This window comes from Mustelus asterias, chromosome 6 (genome assembly GCF_964213995.1).
Source record: "Mustelus asterias chromosome 6, sMusAst1.hap1.1, whole genome shotgun sequence".
Lineage (NCBI taxonomy): Eukaryota > Metazoa > Chordata > Chondrichthyes > Carcharhiniformes > Triakidae > Mustelus > Mustelus asterias.
This window is the reverse complement of record NC_135806.1, coordinates 118,670,224-118,694,640: the sequence shown is the minus strand read 5'-3', so window position 1 is coordinate 118,694,640 and position 24,417 is coordinate 118,670,224. Positions and strand designations below refer to the sequence as shown.

Here is a 24,417-nt window from a genome sequence, read left to right as displayed (position 1 = left end):
TCAAGGACACTTGGCTTGGTCGGTTCCCCTGGCTCCAACTGAAATGACTTGGTATCTTGGAGAATTTCCCTCCGATGGTGTGGTGTGGTGACCAGCTGATCCGCATGCCTACTCCAGGCCAACTCATCCTTGGCCTGCATCGTATACGATAATGAACCTGTTTGGGCCACAACCGTCGCTGGGACCCATTTCTCTCCTGACGTGTTGTTCCCGATCAGCATAGTCTCTCTCTTCTGGAAGTTTCCTGACTTGGAATTTCCCACCTTTCTGGCCATCTGTCCTTCCTGATTTCTCTCCACTACCTCTCTGGTCTCTCCTGGCCTCAGCAGGTCAAGCGTGGTCCTCAGCCGGCAGCTAAACATTAATGATGCCAGCGAACACTGGGTTGTCGTGTGTGACGTGTTACAGTACATACTGAGGAACCTGTTTACTCGGCTTCCTAGTGAACCCTCACTTTGGGAAGCTTTCAACACCTCCTTCAAGGTTTGGATGAACCTCTCCGCCAGGTGGTACAGAGCCAACCTCACCTGTCTGATTCCTTGATAGTCAAGGTACTCCCTGAATTCCTTTGCCACAACTGGGGCCCATTGTCACTCACATCTTGTTCTTGATTCCCAAATCTGGCGAATAGTTCATCAAGTTGATTTATTGTAACCTCTGTGGACATTGACTTCATGATTGCCACCTTCTTCCTCTTGAGTGGGCATCTACTACCACCAATAACATTTGTCCTTCCACTGGACCTGCAAAATTCATATGGATCCGCTGCCATGGAGATTGCGGCCATTCCCATTGGTGAAGGGGAAAAATGGCGGTGCCTTCTTTACTAATGTGCTGGATTCACAAGATCCTGTCTTCTCCTCAATCTGGGAGTCTACATTCAGCTACCAAAAATAGCTCCTGGCTATTTCCTTCATTCACACCATGCCCGGGTGCACTTGGTGCACTTGTTCCAGCACCATGCCTCTTAAAGTGGGAGGAATGACAACTCTCACCTCCCACAATAGACATCAGTATGATACGGACAATTCCCATCTCCTGGACTGGCAGGGACGTAAATATGGCTGGTTTCTATGACTGGTCCTTTTTTTCAGAGCTATGTCCATCACTTAAGACCGGGTCATTCTGAGTAGCGTTTGATCCCTGGATCATGGACACCAGTACCTTATCTTCCTGAGAAAAATACATGATTTTTAAGTTCCAATCAGGAACATCTTTTTCCACGGGTAGAGGCAGCCTTGAAAGCATGTCTGTGTTTCCATACTTCTTTGATTGCCGGTATTTTATCTTGTAGAAGTAAGCTGATAGAGCCAGTGGCCATCTCTGTAGGCGTGCTGCTGCAATTGATGGAATTCCAGTATATGGCTCGAAAATGATGGTTAGTGGCCTGTGGTTGGCCAGCAACACGAAATACTTGCCATAAAGGAAATGTGTGAACTTCTTCACACTGAATATAGTGCTCAATCCTTTTTTGACTTGTGCATAATTTTCCATCATCTTTATCAAAGCACAGTGGCACAGTGATTAGGACTGCTGCCTCAGAGCACCAGGGATCCGGGTTCAATTGCAGCCTTGGGTGACTGTGTGGAGTTTGCATGTTATCCCCGTGTCTGCGTGGGTTTCCTGTGGGTGCTCCGATTTCCTCCCACACTCCAAAGATGTGCGGGTTAGGTTGATTGGCCATGCTAAATTGTCCCTTACTGTTAGGGAGATTAGCAGGGTAAATACATAGGGCTACATGGATAGGACCTGGGTGGGATTATTGTTGGTGCAGGCTCGATGAACCACATGGCCTCCTTCTCCAATGTAGTGATTCTATGAAAGACCTCGAAGCGAAAGCTTTTCCATTTGACAAAATATGTGATAATACAGCACCAACCCCATAAGGTAAGGCATTGCAGGTTAATTGCAGTGGAAACATTCGGTCAAAATGATTAATTATGGAACAAAATGCAAGTCAGTATTAATAATGATGAAATTATTGGATTCTTTAAAAAAAACACATCTGGTTCACTGGTAGTCTTCAGGGAAGGAAGTCTGCTGCCCTAACCTGGTCTGTCATAGAGTCATAGAAGTTTACAGCATGGAAACAGGCCCTTCAGCCCAACTTGTCCATGCTGCCCTTTTTCTTTAAACCTCCAAACTAATACCAATTGCCCGCATTTGGCCCGTTTCCCTCTATACCCATTTTACCCATGTAACTGTCTAAATGCTTTTTAAAAGACAAAATTGTACCCGCCTCCACGACTACCTCTGCCAGCTTATTCCAGACACTCACCACCCTCTGTGTGAAAAAATTGCCCCTCTGGACACTTTTGTATCTCTCCCCTCTCACCTTAAACCTATGCCCTCTAGTTTTAGACTCCCCTATCTTTGGGAAAAGATATTGACTATCTAGCTGATCTGTGGCCCTCATTATTTTATAGACCTCTATAAGATCACCCCTCAGCCTTCTACGCTCCAGAGAAAAAAGTCCCAGTCTATCCAGCCTCTCCTTATAACTCAAACCATCAAGTCCGGGTAGCATCCTAGTAACTCTTTTCCGCGCTCTTTCTAGTTTAACAATATCCTTTCTATAATAGGGTGACCAGAACTGTACACAGTATTCCAAGTGTGGCCTTACCAGTGTCTTGTACAACTTCAACAAGACGTCCCAACTCCTGTATTCAATGTTCTGACTGATGAAACCAAGCATGCTGAATGCCTTCTTCACCACTCTGTCCACCTGTGATTCCACTTTCAAGGATCTATGAACATGTACCCCTAGTTCTCTTTGTTCTGTAACTCTCCCCAACGCCCTACCATTAACTTAGTAAATCCTGCCCTGGTTCAATCTACCAAAATGCATCACCTCGCATTTATCTAAACTAAACTCCATCTGGCATTTGTCAGCCCACTGGCCCAATTGATCAATATCCTGTTGCAATTGGAGATAACTTTCTTCGCTGTCCACTATGCCACCAATTTTGGTATCATCTGCAAACTTACTAACCATGCCTCCTATATTCTTATCCAAATCATTAATATAAATTACAAATAACAGTGGGCCCAGCACTGATCCCTGAGGCACACCGCTGGTCACAGGCCTCCAGTTTGAAAACTAACTCTCTACAACCACTCTCTGGCTTCTGGCAAGAAGCCAATTTTGTATCTATTTAGATACCTCACCCTGGATCCCGTGAGATTTAACCTTATGCAACAACCTACCATGCAGTACCTTGTCAAAGGCCTTGCTAAAGTCCATGTAGACAACATCAACTGCACTGCCCTCAGCTACCTTCTTGGTTACCCCTTCAAAAAACTCAATCAAATTTGTGAGACATTATTTTCCACTCACAAAGCCATGCTGACTCTCCCTAATTAGTCCTTGCGTCTCTAAATGCCTGTAGATCCTGTCTCTCAAAATACCTTCCAACAATTTACCCACCACAGATGTGAGGCTCACTGGCCTATAGTTCCCAAGCTTTTCCCTGCAGCCCTTTTTTAACAAAGGCACAACATTTGCCACTCTCCAATCTTCAGGCACCTCATCCGGGATTATCGATGATTCAAATATCTCGGCTCGGGGACCTGCAATTTCCTCCCTAGCCTTCCCATAATGTCCTGGGATATACTTCATCAGATGCGCTTTAAGACTTCCAGCACCTCTTTCTCTGTAATATGTACACTCCTCAAGACAAGTCCTACCTTTGTTGTGAGACGTAACAATGTGTTTGATTCTTACTCCTCTCTGAAATGGCCTGGCAAGTTGTACCAAACCACTGCAGAAAATTTCAGTTCAAGAAGATGGCTCTCCACCCCCTTCTCAAGGGCAATTATAGATGGGCAATAAACACTAGCCTTGCCAATGATTTTAAAAATGTTTAATTTGATTTCAGTGGGAAAAAACCTCAACAGATTCAAATACAATTTTTAAAAATTGTGCTTCTCCTTTTCCTACACATACCTTGTCAATTATATAGACCAAGTCATCAGCTCCTGTGTACATTGTGTCCAAGAGGAGGACCTTTTTGGCCTTCAGGTCCTCATTCACTGCCATCCCCAGCAATATATATGCTTTAGGTTCTGCAACTGATTTATTCAGCAGTAGAAGCAAAAAGAAAAGTAAAAACATCAGTCATTAAGGAATCAACACATCAATTTAATCACATCATGACGAATTTGAAAGGAAGTGCAGGGCGGCATGGTGGTACAGCACTGCTGCCTCACAGTGCGAGGAGTGATTGTGTGGAGTTTGCACGTTCTCCCTGTGTCTGTGTGGGGTGCCTCCGGGTGCTCCACCCACAGTCACAATTTTCCATCCACAGTCCAAAGATGTGGAGGTTAGATGGATTGGCCATGCTAAATTGCCTCTTAATGTCCAAAGGTGTGTAGGTTAGGTGGATTGGCCATGGTAGATGTGTGAGGCTATGGGAATAGGGTTGGTCCTGGGTAAGATGTTCTTTTGGAGAGTCGGTGCAAAGTCGATCGGCTGAATGGCCTCCTTCTGCACTATAGAAATTCTATGATGTTAAAACTTAACAGGTCTGGCAGTATCTGGAGCCAGAGTTAACATTTTGAGTCCATTACATTACATGAGTTCTTTACATTGAGAACTGCTAAATAACATTTTTTGTTCCTATTTTTGAGGTAGCTGAACATCACTCTGTAAAAATGTCGAATGATTGTTCCTCTGCAGTAACTGCTACTTAATTTTATGTAAAGAGCCATTGGAAATACATTCAGCATGTATAACACATAATATAAGAGCCCTCTTAAATTATAGTTTATCATCCACATTTTTATGCAGAGTTCTAAAAATGTTTAAAAGTTAAGAAAGAAGAAATAAAGTATTGCTGAAAGACACATATTGTCAGAGCTTCTGGTCCTGCACTTATCAGGACAAGAACAAGAATATCAATGTCAAGGGAAACAACAACTTTATACTGTAAAGAAGAGGGTGGTAATTAATTGGCAAGTGCACTCTGATTGGTAGAGGTAAAAGATTTTAAGGCTTCAAATTAAAACCTCTAAAGTCCAAGTTCTTAATTTCTAACACTAGGCTCCTCAGTTGTACTTGACGTAACAACGTACAAATAACCAGTGCTTATGAATGAAGTAGAATTTATTGAGCAAGATTTTACATAATGCTTCACACAAAGCTGTGAAGACAACATGGAAATTCCTTAACCCCCAGGTTCCTAGGAATCACTGATCACTGCCAGTGCAGGTGGTGTCTTTCTCTTCTCTGTCTTTAAAGTTGTAGATTGAGGAAACACGTAATGACGTGGCTACAAAAAGGGTCACATGACAGGAGTGCAGGAATTCTCCCCGGGGCATGGGCAGGGCACATGCATGGAGTGGCTGCTCAGTCAGTGGATAAATTATTGTTTTGTTACAAGTCCACGTTGTCAGTGTGTGGGAACGCAGCAAATCTACAGCCATGGTAAGACTGTCAACAAAAATCATCATTTTTATCTTTTAACTCTTATTCCCACTTCTCATTATTCCTTCTCCCTTATTTGGAAATAGTCCAAATTCACCTCTTTCATTGGCTTAGGATGTGAATCATCTTGTGTCACCCCACCTTTGCAACCCTGTTTGATGGGTCAGAAACTGAGACATGGCTCTCTCTCTTATCTCATTAGGCCCACAGGTTCATGTTTAATTGTGAATAAATACCAACATCCTTTAAGTACATATTAACAATGTATAAACAATGTCACATCCTTTTATCAGAACATAAAGGCTGCACTCTGATTCTGTTCAGCTAAAGCAATGCATGGTTTGTTTAAACATAAGGTGTCATTCCAAGAACAAACAAGCAGACCTGTTGAATACAGCTCTAATGCAAATTAAATTGTAAAATAATTAAATGTCTGTTTCTCACAGACAAAGGCCACAAAGGATCCCAATTGTCTTGATTGCCCATTGTCTCACTAACAGAAATTCAAACGAAACCATTTAATTTAAACTGTTGTGGTCGGACAGTTGACTACAACAATGATTTCAGCAGCAATAACAGCAATATTAGCTGTAAGAGCAATTGTGACAATGGGATTCAAGCATGCTAGAATTTTTGGTCAAGTTATAAGCAAAAATAGATGCAGGTGATAAAGTTGGTGCAAGTTGTGTCCTGGCCTGTGAGCTGTGATCTGACATTTTCTGTGTTGTCCCAAATAAGGGTAGTTGTTTGAACCAAGCTAGCCATGGAGGAGCCATACCCATATATGTGTTAAGGCAATGACATAGCTCCCATTTGGGCTAAGTATTATGGAGTTTTTTGTGGGTAACTCCTTTGGCCTGATCAAACAATGGTATCAGTTTCCAGTTACACCATTGGCTGATTGCCAGGGTACTTTCTGGAAGATTGGGACAGTTGAGGATAAAGACATAAATTTCAGTCCTTCGTCTTCAATGAGAAGTCAAAGACCAATCATCACAAATGTGCCCTGAAAGAACATCTTAGATTGATAGAATCCTTACCATGCAGATTGAGGCCATTCGGCCCATCGAGTCTGCACCAATCACAATCCCACCGAGGTCCTATCCCCATAACCTCACTTATTTACCCTGCTAACCATCTGACTTTAAGGGGCAATTCAGCATGGCTAATCAAACTAGCCCGCACATCTTTGGCGTGTGGGAGGAAACCGGAGCAGCCGGAGGAAACCCACGTAGACACAGGTAGAATGTGCAAACTCCGCACAGTCAGTGATCCATTCACTGTGAGGCAACAGTTCTAACCACTGTGCCACCGTGCCGTCCCACAAAAATGTGTACCTCTTTAGGTAGTCATCTTTGGAATGTGGGAGGAAACCTGAGCACACAGAAGAAACCCATGCAGACATGGGGAGATCATGCAAATTCACACAGTCACCCAAGGAGGAATTGAACCCAGGTTAAAAGCAAATTACTGCGGATGTTGGAATCTGAAACCAAAAGAGAAAATGCTGGAAAATCTCAGCAGGTCTGGCAGTATCTATAAGGAGAGAAAAGAGCTGATGTTTTGAATCCAGATGACCCTTTGTCCTTGGCACTGTGAGGCAGCAGTGCTCACCATTGTGCCACTGTGCCAGAGAAGACAAAGAACCACATGGATGAATCTCCATCAGGAACAGACTTGGCCACTTCATTCTGAACCAGGTGGTATTCATTTCAGTTAAAGAGTTAGAGTTTTAGTTAAGAGTTAATGTTGAAGGATAAGAGTGTTGCAACTGTTGTAAGTTTGAGTTTGGTATTTAAAACGTTAAACAAACAAAAGTTTATTTCAGAGAACTTGAGTTGACTCCTGTCCTTTGGGTTGTAACACTAAACTAAGTACTTGGAAAGTAGTTTAAGTTTAGAGCTGAATAACACTATAGTTCAAGAATAAAATCCATCGATGCTACAGACTAATAACAAACCCTAAAAATTGGTAGAATTATCAAACTCCTACAGGGATTTGGCCGTGGAGAATGCACCAGTTGATGGTGACTGACAGTTAACTTCCAATCATTGTTTGAGTTTTGAACCACGCAGCTTGACCCTGACTGGTCGAGACATTGACTGTAGAATAAACAAGTGAATGGCTATCATTTATTTTGTTTAACAGAGGCAGTGGTATTCTGGTATTGTCACTGGATTAGTATTCCAGAGACCCAGGATAATGCTCTGGGGACCATGGTTCGAATCCTACCAAGGCAGATAATGAAATATGAATTCAATAAAAATCTTAAAAGTCTTAATGATGACCATGAAAACGTTGTTGATCATTGTAAAAACCCATCTGGTTCACTAATATCCTTTAGGGAAGGAAATCTGCCATTCTTATCTGGTCTACCCTATATGTGACTCCAGAGCCACAGCAGTGTGGTTGACTCTTAAATGGCCTCAATTCATTGACAATTAAGGATGGGCAATAAGTGCTGGGCCAGCCAGTGATGCCACATCCTGTAAATAAATAAAAAATGTGCAACATGTGTACCTATTCTTACTGTGTTTTAATATATACAGCTTCCAATACACACAAATATGCCACAATATGAGCCCGATTAACATTCTTAGATTGCTTGTCAGCATAATTTTTTAGCACACTGAGGATTATTTAGCAATTGTTGTCCATTTGTGGAATCATATCTAAGATTGGACACTGTGTTTTGAGTTTTGCAAGCATGAGCTAGTTGTGTATTGTCTGTACTTTGCCCATTGCGAACATGTTATTTGCTACAATCCACCAGTCTTGGGGACATATGGCTGAAATACCGAGCAGCACAATAGCACTGAAATTCATATACCACATTACCATTGTGTAATAGGCAGAACATCGCTTTGGCTTGATGGCATCATTCTGTTAGTGGCAATTACTACTCGTGTTGCTAATTAATGCATAGCAGCAGTGTGAAACAGCTAACTTCACATTTTGCTCAATCAACACTCTTTTCTCATGCCGTATAAAGTTGTTGTTTCCCTTGACTTTTGGTATTCTTGCGATGAATGCAAGACAAAAAGCTTTGAAAAATGTATTTTTAAATAACTATTTCAAAAAGAAATAATGAAATGATCAACTCACAAATCACAGACTTAAAAATCACAACTGGAGTTCCTTGCTCTTCGAAATGAGCACTAAGATCCGCTGGTTTCGTCCTGTAAGAATTAAAGTATTTAATTTGCTTTCTATAATTGTTGTTATTTTCAGGGAAGAGAGTAGTAATTGGGAAGGAGGAAGTTACAGTTTCAGGCCTGAGAGCTGGGACTGAACACCTATTGAGAGATCATAGTTTGGGGAGTTAAAGTCATCAATCGACAGGTAGAGAGGCCAGGTTCAGCAGAGGAGAGGCTGAAGGCTCTCCTGTTCTTCATAGTCCAAGAAGGCTCCAACCTACTTGAGCCAGCAGCTCCAATTCCCCCTTTTACTTCATGCTTTATGAGCGCTGGAAAACCTGACCATCAATTTAAATCAGGCTCCTAATTGGGCTGGCGGATCCTATTTAAATAACTTAATGACTCTTGCAGAGCATGCTACCCACCACCGTAAAATGCTGACAGGCAGATATGGCACAGGTTGGGGACTTATTCAATTTGAAAATCATTTAAACTCTTTGATCCTCCCTCTAGCCAGTGGATGGAGTGCCAATCAAAGGGTTACTTTGTTGTGGACTGGGTCGTGCTTTTTGAGTAGGGCTTACAGCTACACCCATTCATTGAATTGAATTGAATTAATTTGTTATTGTCACATATATTGGGATACAGCGAAAAGTACTGTTTCTTGTGAGCTGTACAGACAAAACATACCCTTCATAGAGTACATAGGGGAGAAGGAAAGGATAGGGTGTAGAATATAGTGTTGCAGTTACCAATAGGATGAAGAAAAAGATCAGCTTAATATGTGATACGATCATTCAAAAGACGAATGGCAGCCGGAAAGAAGCTGTTCTTTGATTTGATTTATTGTCATATGTATTAGTATACAGTGAAAAGTACTGTAACTCGCACAAAGCATACTGTACATAGAGAAGGAAAGGAGAAAGTGCAGAATATAGTGTTACAGTCATAGCCAGGGTGTAGCGAAAGATCAACTTAATGCAAGGCAGGTCCAGTCAAATGTCTGATGGCAGCAGGGAAGAAGCTGTTCCTGAGTCAGTTGGGACATGACCTCAGACTTTTGTATCTTTTTCCTGATGGAAGAAGGTGGAAGAGAGTATGTCTGGGGTGCGTGGGATCCTTAATTATGCTAGCTGCTTTTCCAAGAAGTTTAGACGGAGTCAATGAATGGGAGGCTGGTTTGCGTGATGGATTGGGCTACATTCACGACCTTTTGCAGTTTCTTGCGGTCTTGGGCAGAGCAGGAGCTGTATCAAACAGTGATACAACCAGAAAGAATGATTTCTATGGTGCATCTGTAAAAGTTGCTGAGAGTCATAGCTGATATGCCAAACTTCCTTAGTCTTCTGAGAAAATAGAGGCATTGGTGGGTTTTCTTAATGATAGTGTCAGCATGGAGGGACCAGGACAGGTTGTTGATGATCTGGACACCTAAAAACTTGAAGCTCTCGACCCTTTTTACTTCGTCCCCGTTGATGCAGACAGGGGCATGTTCTCCACTATGCTTCCTGAAATCGCTGACTGTCTCTTTTGTTTTGTTGATATTGAGGGAGAGATTATTGTTGTCGCACCAGTTCACCATAATCCCTTTCCTGTACTCCATCTCGTCAATGTTTGAGATCCGAACAACTACCGTGGTGTCATCAGCAAACTTGAACATTGAGTTGGAGGGGAAATTGGCCACACAGGTGTATAAGGAGTAGAGTAAGTGGCTGAAGACACAGCCTTGTGGGGCACTGGTGTTGAGGATGCTCGTGGAGGAGGTGTAGTTGCCTATCCTTACTGATTGCGGTCTGTGGGTTAGAAAGATCAGGATCCAGTTGCAGAGGGAGGAGTCAAGCCCCAGGTCATGGAGTCTGGAGATCAGTTTCATAGGAATAATTGTGTTGAAGGCTGAGCTGTAGTCGATAAATAGGAGTCTGACGTAAGTGTCTTTTTTATTCAGGTGTTAAGAACATAACATAAGAACATAAGAACTAGGAGCAGGAGTAGGCCATCTGGCCCCTCGAGCCTGCTCCGCCATTCAATAAGATCATGGCTGATCTTTTCGTGGACTCAGCTCCACTTACTCGCCCACTCACCATAACCCTTAATTCCTTTACTGTTCAAAAATGTATCTATCCTTGCCTTAAAAACATTCAATGAGGTAGCCTCAACTGCTTCACTGGGCAGGGAATTCCACAGATTCATCCTCAACTCAGTCCTAAATCTGCTCCCCCTTATTTTGAGGCCATGCCTCCTAGTTCTAGTTTCACCCGCCAGTGGAAACAACTTCCCTGCTCCCAACTTATCTATTCCCTTCATAATCTTATATGTTTCTTTCAGATCTCCCTTCATTCTTCTGAATTCCAATGAGTATAGCCCCAGTCTACTCAGTCTCTCCTCATAAGCCAACCCTCTTAACTCTGGAATCAACCTAGTGAATCTCCTCTGCACCCCTTCCAGTGCCAGTATATCCTTTCTCAAGTAAGGAGACCAAAACTGTACACAGTACTCCAGATGTGGCCTCACCAGCACCCTATACAGCTACAACATAACCTCGCTGTTTTTAAACTCCATCCCTCTAGCAATGAAGGACAAAATTCCATTTGCCGCCTTAATTACCTGCTGCACCTGCAAACCAACTCCTTGTGATTCTTGCACAAGGATATCCAGGTCTCTTTGCACAGCAGCATGCTGCAATTTTTTACTATTTAAATAATAGTCCATTTTGCTGTTATTCTTACTAAAATGGCTGACCTCACACTTACTCCATCTGCCAGACCTTCGTCCACTCATTTAGACTATCTATATCGCTTTGCAGACTTTCAGCGTCTTCTGCACACTTTGCTCTGCCACTCATCTTAGTGTCATCTGCGAATTTTGACACACTACACTTGGTCCCCAACTCCAAATCATCTATGTAAATCGTAAACAATTGCGATCCCAACACTGATCCCTGAGGCACACCACTAGTCACTGATCGCCAACCAGAAAAACACCCATTTACCCCCACTCTTTGCTTTCTGTTAGTTAACCAATCCTCTATCCATGCTAATACTTTACCCATAACACTGTGCACCTTTATCTTATGTAGCAGTCTTTGGTGCGGCACCTTGTCAAATGCCTTCTGAAAATCCAGATACACCACATCCACAGGTTCCCCATTGTCCACTGCACATGTAATGTCCTCAAAGAATTCCACCAAATTAGTCAAACATGACCTGCCCTTCATGAACCCATGCTGCGTCTTACCAATGGGACAATTTATATCCAGATGTCTCGCTATTTCTTCCTTGATGATAGATTCAAGCATTTTCCCTACTACAGAAGTTAAGCTAAGCGGCCTATAGTTACCCGCTTTTGTCTACCTCCTTTTTTAAACAGTGGCGTCACATTTGCTGTTTTCCAATCTGCGAGAACCACCCCAGAGTCCAGCGAATTTTGGTAAATTACCACTAGTGCATTTGCTATTTCCCCCGCCATCTCTTTTAGTACCCTGGGATGCATTCCATCAGGACCAGGAGACTTGTCTACCTTTAGCCCCATTAACTTGCCCAACACTACCTCTTTTGTGATAATAGTTTCTAGGTCCTCACCTGCTGTAGCCTTCCTGTCATCAATTTTTGGCATGTTATTTGTGTCTTCCACTGTGAAGACTGACACAAAATACCTGTTCAATGCCTCAGCCATTTTTTCATTTCCAGTTATTACATTCCCCTTTTCATCTTCTAAAGGACCAATGTTTACTTTAGTCACTCTTTTTCGTTTTATGCATTTGTAGAAACTTTTGCTATCTGTTTTTATATTCTGAACTAGTTCACTCTCATAATCCATCTTACTTTTCGTTATAGCTTTTTTTGTGACTTTCTGTTGACCTTTAAAGAATTCCCAATCCTCTCGTTTCCCACTAATCTTTGCCACTTTGTATGCCTTTTCTTTCAATTTGATATTCTCCTTTATTTCCTTAGATATCCATGGCTGATTATCTCTTTTTCTACAATCCTTCCTTATCACTGGTATATACTTTTGCTGAGCACTGTGAAAGATCGCTTTGGAAGTCCTCCACTGTTCCTCAATATTCCCACCATAAAGTTTTTGCTCCCAGTCTACCTTAGCCAACGCCTCCCTCTTCCCTTTGAAGTCTCCTTTGTTTATGCACAAGACACTGGTATTGGATTTTACCTTCTAACGCTCCATCTGTATTTTAAATTCAACCATACTGTGATCGCTTCTTCTGAGAAGCCAGGGTCGAGTGCAGGTCCAAGGAGATGGTATCCGCTGCGGATTTGTTGCGGCGGTAAGTTAACTGTAGTGGATACAGACAATCTGGGAGAATTGATTCATGCCATGACTAATCTTTCAAAGTACTTCATAATGAAAGATGTCTGAACCACTGGACAATAGTCATTAACACATGCTGCCTGGCTTTTCTTTGGTACCGGTCATCTTCTTGAAGCAGGTAAGAACATAAGAAATAGGAGCAGGAGTAGGCCATCTAGCCCCTCGAGCCTGCCCCGCCATTCAATAAGATCATGGCTGATCTGAAGTGGATCAGTTCCACTTACCCGCCTGATCCCTATAACCCCTAATTCCCTTACCGATCAGGAATCCATCTATCCGTGATTTAAACATATTCAACGAGGTAGCCTCCACCACTTCAGTGGGCAGAGAATTCCAGAGATTCACCACCCTCTGAGAGAAGAAGTTCCTCCTCAACTCTGTCCTAAACCGATCCCCCTTTATTTTGAGGCTGTGCCCTCTAGTTTCCTTTCTAAGTGGAAAGAATCTCTCCATCTCTACCCTATCCATCCCCTTCATTATCTTATAGGTCTCTATAAGATCCCCCCTCAGCCTTCTAAATTCCAACGAATACAAACCCAATCTGCTCAGTCTCTCCTCATAATCAACACCCCTCATCTCTGGTATCAACCTGGTGAACCTTCTCTGCACTCCCTCCAAGGCCAATATATCCTTCCGCAAATAAGGGGACCAATACTGCACACAGTATTCCAGCTGCGGCCTCACCAATGCCAAGTACAGATGCAGCAAGACATCTCTGCTTTTATATTCTATCCCCCTTGCGATATAGGCCAACATCCCATTTGCCCTCTTGATCACCTGTTGCACCTGCAGACTGGGTTTTTGCGTCTCATGCACAAGGACCCCCAGGTCCCTCTGCACAGCAGCATGTTGTAATTTATTTCCATTTAGATAATAATCCAATTTGCTATTATTTCTTCCAAAGTGAATAACCTCGCATTTGTTAACGTTATACTCCATCTGCCAGATCCTCGCCCACTCACTCAGCCTGTCCAAATCTCTCTGCAGACCTTCTACGCCAGATAGGACTCAGATTGTTGTAAAGAGAGGTTGAAGGTGTCTGTGAACATCCCCACCAGCTGGTCCGTGCAGGATGAGTGCTCATCCAGGTACCCCATCTGGGCCAATCGCTTTCCGTAGGTTGACCTTGGAGAAGGCTGCTCTGACGTCTGCAATGGTGACCTCGGATACAGGTTCATCTGAGGCTTCCAAGATGGAGGGTGTGCTCTCGCTGACCTCTTGCTCAAAACGGGTGTAGAATGTAGTGAGCTCAGCGGGGAGGGGTGCATTGGTGCCAGCGATTTTACATGCCTTCATCTTAAATTTAAGTTTATTTATTAGTGTCACAAGTAGGCTTACATTAACACTGCAATGAAGTGATTGTGAAAATCTCACAGTCGCCACACTCCGGCACCTGTTCGGGTACACTGAGGGAGAATTTAGCACGGCCAATGCACCTAACCAGCACATCTTTCGGACTATTGGAGGAAACTGGAGTACCCTGAGGAAGCCCACGCAGACATGGGGAGAACGTGCAGGCTCCACACAGACAGTAACCCAAGCCAAAAATTGAACCTGGGTCCCTGGTGCTGTGAGGCTGCAGTGCTAACCACTGTGCCATTGTGTCACCCCTTGTGACCTGTTTTGTCTTACGGAGCTTGCCATAGCTGGTGGGGGTCCATGTGGCTAGCCTGGGACTCTAGCTTGGTCTGGTACTGTCATTTGGCATCTTAGATGGATCTGCGTAGATCATATCTGGTTTTCTTGTATAGGTCAGGGTTTTTCTATCTTTTTTTTACTGCGCATGCGCAGTTGGAGGCGCCGATCGGAGCTGCAGTGTTTTGGGCGCATTAAGTCCCGCCCACAGGCTTCTGCAGCGCGATTCAGAATCGCTGCTATTTTTGCAGGCAGAATGCGTATGGGGGGCGCCTGAGAACAGGTCTAAAAGTAGGATCTCAAACACTCCCAGTTTCAAGTCCACCCAGCACTTGGAATGAAAATGGTACAATAGGGCCCCTGGAGTATTGTGCATAGTTTTGGTCCTCTTATTTGAGGAAAGATGTCGTGGCATTGGAGGCAATTCAGAGGAGATTCACTAGATTGGTTCCAGAGATGAAGGTTTGTCGTATGAAGAGAGATTGAACAGTTTAGGCCTTTACTCTCTGGAATTTAGAAGGATGAGGGGAGATCAAATTGAAGTATACAAGATGATAAAAAGTATAGATAAAATAGATGTGGAGCGGATGCTTCCTCTTGTGGGGCATTCTAGGACGAGAGGTCATAGTCTTAGGATAAGGGTAGCAAATTTAAAACAGAGTTGAGGAGAAACTACTTCTCCCAAAGGGTTGTGAATCTGTGGAATTCGCCACCCCAAAGTGCGGTGGATGCTGGGACAGTGAGTAAATTTAAGGAGGAGCTAGACAGATTTTTAATTGGTAATAGGTTGAAAGATTATGGGGAGAAGGCAGGAAAATGGGGATGAGGAGCCATGATCGAATGGCAGAGCAGACTCGATGGGCCGAATGGCCTAATTCTGCTCCTATATGTTATGAACTTATATTTACATCTACCCTCTCCTCAGTGACATCCTGCTTTCCAGAGTAGCACTCTAATTAAAGACTGGCTCCTCGCAGAAGTCCTGCAATTTACAACTGCGCACATCTCACTGAAGCCTCGATTTTATACCTCACGTTGCTCATTCACTTCCTGCATATTTTATCCCACTCTCCTCACTGTCTCGTTATTTTTGGGGCTATTCTCCCATCCCACTGCACTGATTTTTTGGTAAGAAGTCTAACAACACCAGGTTAAAGTCCAACAGGTTTATTTGGTAGGAAAAGCCACGAGCTTTCAGAACAGGCTGTCCCTTCGTCAGGTGGGTGGGAGTTCTGATCACAAACAGGGCACAAAGACACAAACTCAATTTACATGAATAATGATTGGAATGCGAGTCTTTACAGCTAATCAAGTCTTAAAGGTACAGCCAATGTGAGTGGAGGGAGCATTTGGATTTTTTAGTGCAGTGGGCTGGGAGATTCAAAAGTGCCCGATTCCCGCAACCGCGCTGGACATTCAGCCCTGAGTGCGTGTCCCAGCGTCGGATTTACGGCGCTGTCAGTGCCGTTTCAGAAATCGGCACAGAGCTGCATGAATTATGGAGATCCTAATTTAAATATAATTTAAATGTCATTAGCGGGCCTGGGACTGAAATCTCCGGGCCCGCTAGCCTCTCCTCGCCATCAGGAGTGGTTTACTCCAGTGGGGATTACGATAGTTTCCCACCGACGGGGGGCTGGCGGCCTGACCCTGCTGGAGTGAAGGGGGGGGGGCAATCGAGGCCCCCCAGAGGGTCAGGCTGTGGGGGGTGCCCCCGGGCATTGGAACCTTGACAGTGCCAGCCTGGGTCCCCTGGCACTGCCCAAGGGGCAAGGTACCAGTGCCCAGGGGGCACCTTGACACTGCCCATCAGGCATGGGGCAGTGCCGAGGGGGCAGAGCCTCTGAGGGGCAATCATTGGGGGGGGGCCCTGCTGCCACTCTGCAGTCGGGATCAGTGGGGGAGGGAGGGAGGCCAGAGATCAGGGCTGGCCAACGGGGTGGGGGTCTGCACTATGGGGGTTGAGGTGTCGGGACTGCCGGTTAAGGGGAGGATGGAGATCAAAGCAGGCCAGGACGGGGTGGATCGGGGCTAGGCCTGGGCATATTCGAGAGGACCAGTGATCAGGCCGTGGGGGAGTGAGATGACCATCAAGTCCTGAAGAACTTGGAGCTGCTGGACCAGAAGTGGGGACACTACCATTGGGAGAAGTTAAAAATATAATGGGTTTTGAGCAAGTTGTGGAAAGAGAAAGAATGGCTACAACAATAATGGCAATAGTGGCTTTAAAATGGCTATTCTGGCTGAGATGAAGCATGCTGGGAGTTTTGGTTGACTTATAGATTAAAACAGATGCAGGTTGTAAAGAGGCTCTGGTCTGGGAGATCTGATCTGAAGCTTCTTGTGTTGGTCAGATCAGGGAAGTTAACATTAACTGAGACATCGTGGCTCCGATTTTTATGGCTGCTATGCATGGGACATGTAAAATGAACTAAGCGTCATGGCTTTGTTCAAGAGTAATTTCACTGGATGTTCGAGCCATTTGATCGATTTCTGGTTACTCAGTTGGCTGGATGACAGAGAATCTTCTGGAAGCAAGTGGAGAATTGTGGATAAAAGACATGTGAGTTCTTTCTTTGGCAGCGATAATTGGAAGAGACCAACCATCACAACAAAGCTTGTACCCTGAAGAATGCTTCAGAGAGAAGAAGATTGATTCTACAGTGAGGATATTTCTTGGCCAAGGTTTTCCTAACTCAGTAGTATCTATTTTCAGTTAAATAGTTAAAATTGATCTTCAGTTAGAGTGAAAGTGCAGTTTAAGAGTTAAAGCTCAGTTGAAAGTTGATGTTCAATTGGAGTTAAAGTTCAGTAAAGAGTTAATAAGTTGCAACTGTTTATGTTTGAGTTGGTACTAGAAGTGTTAAATAAAGAAATAATTGAATTACTGTTCTTGTTTGTCTCTTTAAACTGGAATGCTTGGAAAGTGTTTAAATTAAAGATGTATAACAAAGTGAAAGGAGCAGGGTGGGAAACAGAACAAAATGCTCTTCTTTAATCCCAGTGATTCCCAACCTTAGTAAAACAGCACACTTCAATGAGACAAACAATTCTACGGCACATCCATAAGACCATAAGACCATAAGAAATAGGAGCGGAAGTAAGGCCATTCGGCCCATCGAGTCCACTCCACCATTCAATCATGGTTGATTTCAACTCCATTTACCCGCTCTCTCCCCATAGCCCTTAATTCCTCGAGAAATCAAGAATTTATCACTTTCTGTCTTGAAGACGCTCAACGTCTCGGCCTCCACAGCCCTCTGTGGCAATGAATTCCACAGACCTACCACCCTCTGGCTGAAGAAATTTCTCCTCATCTCTGTTCTAAAGTGACTCCCTTTTATTCTAAGGCTGTGCCCCCGCGTCCTAGTCTCCCCTGCTAATGGAAACAACTTCCCTACGTCCATCCTATCTAAGCCGTTCATTATCTTGTAAGTTTCTATCAGATCTCCCCTCAACCTCCTAAACTCCAATGAATATAATCCCACGATCCTCAGACGTTCATCGTATGTCAGGCCTACCATTCCTGGGATCATCCGTGTGAATCTCCGCTGGACCCGCTCCAGTGCCAGTATGTCCTTCCTGAGGTGTGGGGCCCAAAATTGCTCACAGTACTCCAAATGGGGCCTAACCAGTGCTTTATAAAGCCTCAGAAGTACATCCCTGCTTTTGTATTCCAAGCCTCTTGAGATAAATGACAACATTACATTTGCTTTCTTAATTACGGACTCAACCTGCAAGTTTACCTTTAGAGAATCCTGGACTAGGACTCCCAAGTCCCTTTGCACTTTAGCATTATGAATTTTGTCACCGTTTAGAAAATAGTCCATGCCTCTATTCTTTTTTCCAAAGTGCACGACCTCGCACTTAGATTCTAGTGGACAGGTTCAAAAGGCAATTAAAGAGGCTGATGGAATCTTAGCCTTTCTCTGGTCAGCCTTCCTGCAGAACGCAATGGCAAACTATTACAGTACTTTATTGAATACCAATCCAGTGGAAGTCCATGGTTGAAAGGTCACAGAGTTGAAATATTCCACAGCTGCTGTCAGACCGGCTGAGCATTTTAAGCATTTTTTGTTTTTATCCCAACTTCCTTAGTCTCTGCCACATGCCTGAAGGTTTTTACTCCCAGTATAATTCTAGTAATTCTTATCTTTACCCTCTTGTAGGACTGGGAAAGTGTTGCTAAACGGTGGTGCCCAGAATTAAACAGAATAATCCAGCTAAACTGTAATCAGCAACATACTAGTTTATATTGCCTTTCCCCATTCTGCCTTCCAAAATGCAGAACTTTATACTTCTTGTGTTTAATTTCATTAGCCATGTTTCATCCTGCTCGCCCATTTTATAAATGTATCTGCATCCTTTTGATGTCTGCTCCTATTCTCCTCACTGTCTACTACATTGATAAATTTTGTCTCATTTGCAAGCCATTATGTTATTGCATAGATGGATGTGGCTGTAAATCCTACTCAATAAAAGGCGATCCAATCCACAACAAACTAATCCTTTGATTGGCATCCATCCATTGAATTGAACATCCACTTGTTCCGGTATCAGGTTACAGTGGTAGCTGTGTGTACTCTCTCCAGGATACACTGTAGCAACATGCCAATGCTTTTATGGCAGTACCTCCCAAACCATTGCTTGAAGGACACGGGTAACGGGCACATGAGAACACCAATACTATCTAGTTCCCTTCCCAATCACCATCCTGACTTGGACATATATTGCTGTTCCATCATAAGGCAGATTGAGCCCTAAAATAAGGCAGTGTGCCATTGCTATGGTTCTTGCCATGGGCTCGTCTGCCCCATTGCAATTTTATGAATGGTCGGGGAGGTGTTGGGTGGTTTGGCCACCCTTGGGTTAATGGAAAACCTTAAAGAACAAAGAACAATACAGCACAGGAACAGGCCCTTCGGCCCTCCAAGCCTGCACCGCTCATGTGCCCGCTAGACCATTCTTTTGTATCCCTCTATTCCCAGTCTGTTCATGTGGTTATCTAGATAAGTCTTAAACGATGCCAGCGTGTCCGCCTCAACCACCTTGCTTGGCAGTGCATTCCAGGCCCCCACCACCCTCTGTGTAAAATACGTCCCCCTGACATCTGTGTTGAACCTTGCTCCCCTCACCTTGAACCCGTGACCCCTTGTGTTCGTCATCTCTGACCTGGGAAAAAGCTTCCCACTGTTCACTCTATCTATGCCCTTCATAATTTTATACACCTCTATTAGGTCGCCCCTCATCCTCCGTCTTTCCAGGGAGAACAACCCCAGTTTACCTAATCTCTCCTCATAGCTAAGACCCTCCATACCAGGCAACATCCTGGTAAACCTTCTCTGTACTCTCTCCAAAGCCTCCTTAAGTGGACAATTAATGATAATTTAAGCGCCTTGTCCGACTTCTGCTCAGATTTAACAGGCAATGATAGAAGCTTGCATTGCTTGCACAACCTGGTAAGTTTGTACCTGTGGGTTGCTGGCCAGTGATAGAGTGGGGGAGGGTGGTGTTGCCTCTTTTCAGGGCCTCATGTCTATCCTTTCCTCCCCACCCTGTCCAACATGAATCCCCCGTGCATCCTTGCCAGGGCTTGCTGGATTGGACCTAGCAAGATCCGAGACTTAAGGCTCTTGCTGTTTCTCATGGGCCTCCTGCAATATTGGGAGTGGCCTTCGCTCCCCAGTGGCACAGCAGGTACTGCAGAGTTGCCAGCCTCTCCTTTGCCTGTACATCTATGAGATGGGATTTCCTCCTGGACAGGGTCAGCATTCTCACCTCATACCAATTAAAGGTCAAGTGGAGGTGGGCTCGCCCCTTACATTAATGCTGGGATGTGTGGAGGCCACCCTCAGATCCATCCCTTAATATCTGACAGTACAGTGAGAACACATTGATCAGAAGTAGATTAAGATGGTTTAGCAAGTCATGTTGCAGCTTTATAGAACCTTAGTTAGGCCGCACTTGGAATATAATGTTCAATTCTAGTCGCCATACTACCAGAAGGATGTGGAGGCTTTGGAGAGGGTACAGAAGAGATTTATCAGGATGTTGCCTGGTATGGAGGGCATTAACTATGAGGAGAGGTTGGAGAAACTTGGTTTGTTTTCACTGGAACGATGGAGGTTGAGAGGTGACCTGATAAAAGTCTACGAGATCATGAGGGGCATGGACAGAGTGGATAGTCAGAAGCTTTTTCCCAGGGTGGAAGAGTCAATTACGATGGGCATAGATTTAAAGGAGATGTACGAGGCAAGTCTTTTACACAGAGGGTGGTGGGTGCCTGGAACTCGCTGCGGGGGGAGATAGTGGAAGCACATACGAGAGTGACTTTTAAGAGGCGTCCAGACAAGTACATGAATAGAGGGATATGGTCCCCGGAAGGGTAGGGGGTTTTGGTTCAGTCGGGCAGCATGGTCGGTGCAGGCTTGGAGGGCCGAAGGGCTTGTTCCCGTGCTGTAATTTTCTTTGTTCTTTGCATCATCTTCTCAAGGGCAACAATGGATAGGCAATAATTGCTAGCCTTGCTACTGAGAACACCAATACTATCAAGTTCCCTTCCCAATCACACACCATCCTGACTTGGACATATATTGCTGTTCCTTCTTAAGGCAGATTGAGCCCTAAAATAAGGCAGTGTGCCATTCCTATGGTTCTTGCCATGGGCCTGTCTGCCCACTGCAATTTTACAAGTGGTTGGGGAGGTGTTGGGTAGTTTGGCCACCCTTGGGTTAATGGAAACCCTTAAGTGGACAATTAATGATCATTTAAGTGTCTTGTCCACCTCTGCTCAGATTTAACAGACAATGGTAGAAGCTTGCATTGCACGTGCAATCTGGTAAGTTTGTACTTGTGGGTTGCTGGCCAGTGAAAAAGTTGGGGAGGGTGGTGTTGCCTCTTTTCAGGGCCTCTAGGTTTTCTCTTCCCATGTCTACCCTTTCCTACCAACCCTGTGCAACATGAATCTCCTGTGCATCTTTGCCAGGGCTTGCCGGACTGGACCTAGCAAGATCCGAGACTGAAGGCTCTTGCTGTTTCTCATGGGCCTCCTGCAATATTGGGAGTGGCCTTCACTCCCCGTGGCACAGCTGGTACTGCAGTAGCTGCCAGCTACCCACATCCCAATGACAGAGGAAAACAAAAGGAGTAGAATCTAATGTGAGGTTTTTAAAAGTCTGAAAGGTTTTGAGGGGGTCGACTATAGAGATATGACTCTATAGTTTCCAAAAGTTAGTAAATTGGTAGGAAAGATGTGGTAGGAATGGATGAATATCTCTTTAAGAACAAAAGGGAGGTTTGGAGAACATTTTCATGTAGAGGATTAGAAATGCTTCACTTCAAATGGTGTTACAATCAAAGACAGTAATTAGGCAAGCACTCACAAAGGGAAAATATAATCAGCAATACGAAATAAGACATGAAAGTGGAATTAAAGAAGACAGCTCAAGGTGAAGAGCTGGCACAGGCACAAATTTTAAATGAGTCTTTTTTGTGCTGATACTTTCTTGATTTTGTAGAAAATAAACTAAAATGAAGGGGCACTTGAAGTTCAGCACAAATCTTTTCTCTCCAATTTACAATAAATATATATGTTTATAACACATAACTGTACCCTACAATCTTCAACTGTTCTAACCATTCACACTCTGGCTTACAGTGAAAGACAGACCAAAGCTTAATTTATAATGATCATATTGCTTTTATGTTTTTCTTACTGGTCATCAATGACGGTAGATGAAATATTGTAAGAATTTAATAATGCCACCATCCCTTCAACGTCAAGCCATTCTTTATCCAGCACAACACGGATGAATGCAGTTTTAATTGCCATCAACTCCTGAAAATGCCAAAGGAAAACAGCTTACAAAGTAACAATTCTTGGAAGTGGCAGAATAAAAATGAGCAGAAAACATGCATCACACACTCTTGCTTTGAACTTAATTCATTCCGTAGGAAAGTATTTATAAACTAGAATGTTGATGCATTCAAAGCAGATATCTGTAGCAGAACTTTACACTGAACATTGCGCATGCATCCCAACATCATTGCGCAGTGGCATGATATTTCGGTCAGTGGGCACAAGCACGGATCGGTTGCCTGTCGTTAATTAGGGTGCTCAGTGGGGGAATTAAAACTGCACTCGACCAGAATATTATGTTGCCCGTGCAATTTTTAGGTTGGCGCACGGGTAACATGGGCAGGCAATCAATTTGATTTTGCAGTTTTCTCATCCAAGGGCGGGATAAGCACAAACTTTTCTGGTTGTACATTGAATTTACTGGAGGCTGCTGAAACATTGACAGAAAGCGTTTATTGCTTCCCCTTCTGTGGGCAGTGGATGAGAAATGCTCCTCCCAACTCCAGCACTGCTGGGCATACTCGACTCTCCATGTGTTGGAGCTTGTGATATTCCCTGAAAACACAAAGAACTCTCAGTCTCCATCACAGTGTTCCCATTTGCCCACAAATGAAAATAATCTTTCACTTTTTACTCACGATGAGGTTCCAGGTTTTGTTCAACTCTTCACTGGTAGGTGGTCTCACAGCTCCACTCCTATACTCTCCACATTGCTGCTGTTACTTCTGACTCTGCAGAAGATGGTGGGTCCACACTCACCCCACCCTATCCTGTACTTTCCCCCCAATTGCCCAACCTCCTGATTTCTGCCTCTTTTTCTTTCCATCCCCCAAGAAATCCATTTACCTATTTTTATGTACCTGACCTGCATAGCTCAAGATTCTCTATCTCCCCTGGGTCCCATTTCTAATCTTCTAAACAATTACCTGAACTGCACTCTCCCCTGCCCTCCAGCCCTAGCCATTCCCGAACCATTTTAAGCCATATTTCCTTTCTCCCTTCAGCCCCCTTACCTCAACCTCCAGTCACCTGTCACCCTCTCCCTGACCACCAGTTCCGTTCCCTTCTCCCTCTCTCACCCTGTATCCCAGTTTCTTAACTGCCTCAGCATTCCAAAACTCTCAATCCAAATTTGCCTTCCAACTCTTTTCCACACCTGAGTCGCAGTTTGTCTCTTCATCCCCACATTGTTCTGCCTCCGTTTATAACAAAATGGAGACTTACAAGATGCTAACAGTTTGAACACCGCAAATGCAGTGTTAGAGTAGTTAATGTAATTCGAGGGGTGGGGTCATGGCTGAAAACCTGACAGGCTCTCCCTCCACCTCTCTATCAAATTTTATTAAAATATCCAGCAAAACAAGCGATTTAATTCACATTTTTCACCAAGTGCTGTGCTATGTTAAATGATAACTAAACAAAACAGTTAAAAAATTGAAAATTGTGTTTTTCAATAATTTACATAAATATGGTCAGATGAAGTTTAAACAATATTAGAATTAATGTAAAAGGATTAGCATACATTCTTTACATCTGCAAGTAAAGGTGCAGGTTTGTTAATGTACCCCTGAAAGTTGAACCAGGAGATGACGACTTGCAAACAACGGAATGGAGCACCCCAATCACTGTCATCTTCCTCGTGCTGCAAGCAGTGATAAAAGACATAGAATCCATGCACTAGAGCAACCTGCTCCAAAGTAAATCAAATGTAATTGTTGTAAGATCAAAAATGCATATAATTGAAAATAGAATTAGTATCTTCTGCAAAATTTTTAAAAATTATAATGACAAATAATTCTATTAATTTGGTTATTTTGCTTCATTTAAACAGTCTTTAGTATTGTAAATTGAGATTTGTACCTTAAACTCATCAGGGTCCGGAGCAGGAATATACTTATGTACATTTTTCAAACGATTAGGTTCCTTCTCATCACATGGAAAACAATAGGTCATGGGGCGGCGAAAGAAGGGTTTATTACCAAGACCATGTTCAGCATGCAGCTCCTGGGCACATCAAAAAAAAAAGCAGAACTTTTAAT

General features: G+C 43.7%; 1 protein-coding gene across 1 annotated transcript in view; it reads right to left on the bottom strand.

Annotated features, from left to right (window-relative positions):
• Positions 1-1,071: 1,071 nt before the first annotated feature.
• Positions 1,072-24,417, bottom strand: part of LOC144495222 (ufm1-specific protease 2-like) — a 76,265-nt gene continuing 52,919 nt past the window's right edge. The window contains exons 8-13 of the mRNA XM_078215290.1: positions 24,239-24,382; positions 23,910-24,065; positions 22,236-22,357; positions 8,531-8,721; positions 3,947-4,071; positions 1,072-1,497 (exon numbers count right to left, since the gene is read on the bottom strand). Coding sequence (XP_078071416.1) covers positions 1,072-1,497; positions 3,947-4,071; positions 8,531-8,721; positions 22,236-22,357; positions 23,910-24,065; positions 24,239-24,382 — 1,164 coding nt within the window. The remainder of the gene's footprint in view (positions 1,498-3,946; positions 4,072-8,530; positions 8,722-22,235; positions 22,358-23,909; positions 24,066-24,238; positions 24,383-24,417) is intronic.